This window comes from Xiphias gladius, chromosome 16 (genome assembly GCF_016859285.1).
Source record: "Xiphias gladius isolate SHS-SW01 ecotype Sanya breed wild chromosome 16, ASM1685928v1, whole genome shotgun sequence".
In the NCBI taxonomy this organism is placed as follows: Eukaryota; Metazoa; Chordata; class Actinopteri; order Istiophoriformes; family Xiphiidae; genus Xiphias; species Xiphias gladius.
In genome coordinates this window covers 16,687,129-16,692,706 of record NC_053415.1, presented here as the reverse complement: position 1 = coordinate 16,692,706, position 5,578 = coordinate 16,687,129, and the positions used below count along the sequence as shown (strand labels likewise).

General features: G+C 42.3%; 1 protein-coding gene across 1 annotated transcript; it reads left to right on the top strand.

Moving 5' to 3' along the window:
• Positions 1-1,382: 1,382 nt before the first annotated feature.
• rpe (ribulose-5-phosphate-3-epimerase) lies at positions 1,383-5,578 on the top strand. Its single transcript, XM_040147626.1, has 6 exons — positions 1,383-1,564; positions 1,952-2,031; positions 2,166-2,305; positions 3,481-3,615; positions 4,679-4,765; positions 4,865-5,578. Exons 1-6 carry the CDS (start codon positions 1,443-1,445, stop codon positions 4,985-4,987), a joined length of 687 nt encoding a protein of 228 aa, XP_040003560.1. The 5' UTR covers positions 1,383-1,442; the 3' UTR covers positions 4,988-5,578.

The following is a 5,578-nucleotide window of genomic DNA, read 5'->3' as shown; positions in this document are numbered from 1 at the left end:
AGCTCTGTGAAATCTCACAGAGAGGCATTAAAACATGAGATCATTGGCCAAACACTGAGAGAAAGTAAAGGCAGAAAGCATTCTGGATTATGTGAATTGAGAAAGGATTCAAAAGATGTGGCAATTTTTTGCCCTTTACACCACTTAGTACACTGTGTCCCACATTACTACTCAGTGTCTCCTACTAAACACAATACGCTGATTACAAAAACGTGTTCCATATTACTCAACAAAGCATCCTATTACTGAAATTGACCCAAAAGAAATTTTGGGTTTTGGATGAGGCTCACAGAACTGTCTTCTACGATTTCTCAGAAAATGCCTTTTTCATTATTCTTTTTCAGAGTAGAAGTAAAAGACAAGAATTGAAGTTTCGCAAGAATATTTTGCAGCTAATAGTTCTGTTGCAGAAGACAAAAAACATTATTCACACAGGTTTTGCATCAGTAGTCTCCTCCATCAGCACCCGGCCATTCAAATTAAATCCTCTGTGTAGGGCTGTGTAGAGACACAGACAGTATGTGAATGACAGCTCATTACCCGTATGAGCCATGCGCCATCTAGTGTTGAAAAATAGGCGTTGTCTTATTTTGAAGGCGGAAGTGTGCCTCCAGAACATGGGCCAGAGAGTTATCAAGCTACCCACTGATACCCAGCGTAATACCGGAGGTGCGTTCAAAGTTGCCTTCAAAATAAGACTTTTCGGGCCCGCACGAAAAGTAAGTTCAAAGTGCGAACAGGAGAAGATATGTTATGTGATATAATATTTGTTATAATAATAATAATAATAATAATCATTATATATTATTATTATAACAAATATTATAAAAAATATTCAATGAAATTACTTGTTATATGTGAATATAGTAGTTATGATGGTAAATTGGCAAAAAACGATGCAGAAAATTATTACTTAATCACTATTTTTTTTTTACATGTTTTTTCCTTATACTTACATGCTTGTTTCGCGGCTGGATGATATATCATTTCATTCTAGCCCTGATTATTATTTTTATCATTATCATTATTAGATTTCTTTTTTAAAGCAAGGAGTATAAAGAGGTGATAGCATACAACGACAGCCACTTAATTAACGACAACTGCATCAAAAGGCAGTCACGAATTTATTTATATATCCCATAGACTGTATTTGATCCATCACAGCCTGTTTCACTGTAGAGGTTACGCCATACAACCACCTTTAGGGTAAGCCTGCCATTTTCTGGGAACAATTTTTACTTGCTACTTGTCAGCATTTCTGCTGTATCTTAAATGCCTACAATTTTGTTAGTGAGCTGTTAAGAAAAACGTTTTGCGGCAACTTGTGGCTTTTACTTTGAAAGGTTATCGGCGGATTTTGTACGTTATCTTGTAGTTACCTTGGCCTAGTGTTAGCTGCCTGGCTGCATGCGGACAGTAACAGCAGCAACAGCAGCAACAGCATGGCTTACAGTGCGAAGATTGGTCCGTCCATCCTGAGCAGCGACCTGTCCTGTCTGGGCAGCGAGTGTGTGCGGATGATGGAGTGCGGGGCAGATTACCTGCACCTCGACGTTATGGACGGGTCAGTTTTATCAGCACTTAGTTAAGTAAACTAGCATGCTGGCGACTATCAAGCCGCTTGGAAGTTCATTGCGAGTAGAGCTCGAGTTGGCTAACATCAACAAGCTAAGTTAGCTTGCCAGAAGTTAAGCTGGGGGGGAGCCGATGTCTATGTAACTGGATTTATCTGGTTTAAGTGTGTCACTGAAGAGGGTTTCCAAACCTCAGGAGGTCAAAAATTATACTGTGCTCCAAGTCTTACAAGACCTCTTCCCACTGCTTGTTTAGGGTTTACACATTTTTATCTTCCTCTAAGCTTACGTAAGGTGTTACTTTGCCGCTTTTTATGCAAGATGGGAATGTTACTCAAGAACTGCTAGTTAATTGTCAGATTTGGTTCCTTTTAAAGGCATTTTGTCCCCAACATCACATTTGGCCATCCCATGGTAGAGTGCTTAAGGAAGTCAGTAGGCCAAGACCCTTTCTTTGGTGAGAAATAAAAACACCCTCACATACACTGTAGTAGACTATACAAACCTTAACCCCATTATCCCATTGAATTGAATCATGAATGCCTCTGCTGTGTGGTGGTATACAGTATTGTGACAGTGTTGATGTTGCAGACATGCACATGATGGTGTCTCGGCCGGAGCAATGGGTGAAGCCCATGGCTGCAGCAGGAGCCAACCAGTACACATTCCACATTGAGGCCACCACCAACCCTGGAAACCTCATCAAGGAGATAAAAGAGAGTGGCATGAAGGTGAGAGAACGACTCTGCACCGCAAGAGGCAGAACTGAAGTCCAGCTGCAGAGTGTGTTAAGTAAAATGTCACTAATTAAGAAAATAAACCTGGGAGGGTGATCTTCATGGACTGGATATCAAGGCACAGCCATGGTGAGAGGAATGTCCAGTTTAGGGGCTCAGAGCTGCGTCTCTGCTATTTGCAGGTGACGTGGTTCTAGTGGCTTCATCAGACCGTGACCTTTAGCATACATTGGGGCGGTCCGCAGGTGAGTGTGACGCGGCCAGGTCAAGGGTCAGCACCTCCATGTTTGAGGACATGGTTCTCTGTCCGAAAACGGTGCATTTGCTCTCTTTGGGTTGGGACTGAGTTTCTGCCCCAAGTGAGGGTGTTTAAGTATCTCGGGGTCATTTACACGGTTAAGGGTAGGATGGAACGGGAGATTGATAGGTGGATCGGTGTGGCTTCAGTGGTAAAGAGGGCGTTGTACTTGACCGTTGTGGTTAAGAGGCAAAGCTTTCGATTTACCAGTCGATTTTCGTTCCGACCTTCAAATATGGTCATGGGCTGTGGATAATGACCCAAAGAATGAGATCATGGATACATGCGGCTGAAATGAGTTTACTCGGTGGGTGGCTGGGCTCAGCCTTAGAGATAGGGTAAGGAGACATCCGCGGAGAGCTCGGAGTAGAGCCATAGCTTGTTTCCATCGAAAGCAGCCAGTTGAGTGGGTTTGGGCATCTGATTAGGATGCCTCCTGGGTACCTTCCACTGGAGGTCTTCGGGGTACGTCCAACTGGTAGGAGATCCCGGGGTAGACCCAGAACACACTGGAGAGATTATAAATCTCCTCTGGGCTGGGAATGCCTTGGGATCCCCCAGAAGGAGCTGGAAAATGTTGCTGGGGAGAGGAACGTCTGAGCTGCCTTGCTTAACCTGTGGCCACTGCGACAAGACCCGATAAGCGGCATAAGATGGATGGATGGATGAATGTATAATGGATCATTAGATGTATTTAAGAAACCACTTGTTAGAAAGGCTTGTCTGAAAAGACTTTTAGATAAATGCATATTGGTATTTGTACAAGCTGATATTGATAGGAAAATTTGAAATATTAATTTCACATACAAATGTAATTTCTGAGGCCACTGTTTTTAGGACAACTCATATTAACATAGTGTAAATGTTGTAGGTGGGTTTGGCCATAAAACCGGGTACAACGGTTGAAGAGCTTGCTCCTTGGGCCAACCTCATCGACATGGCTCTGGTCATGACTGTCGAACCTGGCTTTGGAGGACAGAAATTCATGGAGGACATGATGCCCAAGGTAAAAGCAAACTGCAGGTAGAGGAAAAAAATAACCATAAGCACAACCACCGCACAAACTGAGTTTCAAAGCTTACAATAGAGTAAATCAGCTGCTCATCTGCATCATTGAAATCACATCAAATATGGAAGTATTTGGCTTTTCTCTAATGTATAATATACCCCAAAATTTACAAGCAAAAGAGCAAACACCAAATGTCTAGCGCACCGACAAAAATACAACAGTTTGTACAGTTTACCACACCTAAACTGGCAACATAATAAACATGCCATTGCATTTATGGAGAAAACAACAAGGTGACCTTTGTGACTAAAAGAAATAAACTACTACCCAGTTCTCTTTGAGCCACTGCAATTACAGATGCATGTCTCATTCAATGCATCTTATTTAGTTTCTGTCAGGGGAGGACAAAGAATTTAGTAGCCTGGTAGGTGATTCGCAACCAAGGTATGATGTGCCAAGCAGAGCTCCCTTAAGTCAAAGTGACTGTGGGATAGAACAGACAAGTTGTATGAACAATTATATATCTCAACAAGATGATTATTATGTACCTGTTTCTCACAGGAGATGTGTGTAAAATGAAAGACTAATTATAGTTTCTTACGCAAGTCTGCCAAACTTTAAAATTACAGGCTAAAATGACATAAGTTTCAGGTAAAGTTTCACTTTCACAATGATGTGAGACTCGAGTTCCATAAACATTTGTGCTGAGGCACAGAAATACACAAAATTATATTACACCAGTACTAAATAAAAACAAGTTTCAGTTTCAGTGCTATCTTCCCCCTCTCGCCTTCTCATTGTCTGGCTCGCTGTGTTTCTCTTTTCAGAACAAATGGGGAATTCTGTTGGATGTTGTATCATTTTCTATAACTGCTCACAGCCCGGATAGAAGCATCTGTTTACCAAAACACGGTAGTTTTTGTCTGACTAGCGTTCCAGTAGGACATTTTGTGCTTTAATCTGGAGCACTGTGTCTCCTTGCAATCCTGCTAATATCTGAAAATTGTGTTGGAGAAAATGGTGTTGGGCAGGTTTCGAAACTCTTTGTTTTTGTTACCAGGTGAGCTGGCTGCGGAGTCAGTTCCCTTCGTTAGACATTGAAGTAGATGGAGGGGTCGGCCCTGACAGCATTCACAAGTGTGCAGAGGTAAGGACTACAAATAGTAAAGCTTATTCAAATAATCACCTTAAACACTCTTAATTTTGAGGTTCTCTTATACTGTGTGTATTCTCATATTTGCTCCAGGCAGGCGCCAACATGATAGTGTCAGGCAGCGCTGTGATCGGCAGCGACGACCCTCGTTCTGTCATCGCTCTTCTGCGTACTGTGGTGGCCGAAGCAATCCAGAAACGCTCGCTGGACCGCTGAGATGTCCTCCTTGTGGAGATCCCCACGGTCACACTTTACCTGCCTGTACAAGCAAGACACCACAGCAGCCAGTGGAACAGGCTCAATACGGACATTTTCTGGGGTAGAGGTCGGGGGTCACAGTCGGAGGAGGAGGCTTCTGTGGAGGCGTGAGCTGATGGCCAAATCTGAATCACTTCGGTGTGAGTGAAGCTCCATCTTGCCTCTACAAAACTGTTTGAACTTCATCCTGTCCTGCTACAGTCTCTCCTCTCTGAACAGTTAAGTCAAAGTGAGGCACATCATTTCGAGAATGGAGCTGAGGTTTCGCTGATTTCACATCTGTAAACATTCCTGAATATTGTTTTGACTTCTACTATAAGGTGCAAGTATAAATTAATTATGGAAACTACATGGCCCAAGGAGTTTTGCAAATAATTATTTTGACTTCCATCTGAAATCATGTTTCATACATCATAAAACTGTTTTGCTCTTTTGCTCTATTTTTCAAATGGACCATTCACAAACTTCTTGCTGTACTACTGAGCAAAATTATTGTACCCTACTAAATTCCATGAGATTTGGTTTTGCAGATTAAAAAGACTCAAGTGA

Coding starts and splice junctions, on each gene's coding strand:
- rpe (XM_040147626.1), top strand. CDS start 1,443: ATGGCTTACAGTGCGAAGATTGGTCCGTCCATCCTGAGCAGCGACCTG. Junction 2,032..2,165: donor AGGCCAAGACCCTTTCTTTG/GTGAGAAATAAA, acceptor TTGATGTTGCAG/ACATGCACATGATGGTGTCT. Junction 4,766..4,864: donor GCATTCACAAGTGTGCAGAG/GTAAGGACTACA, acceptor TATTTGCTCCAG/GCAGGCGCCAACATGATAGT.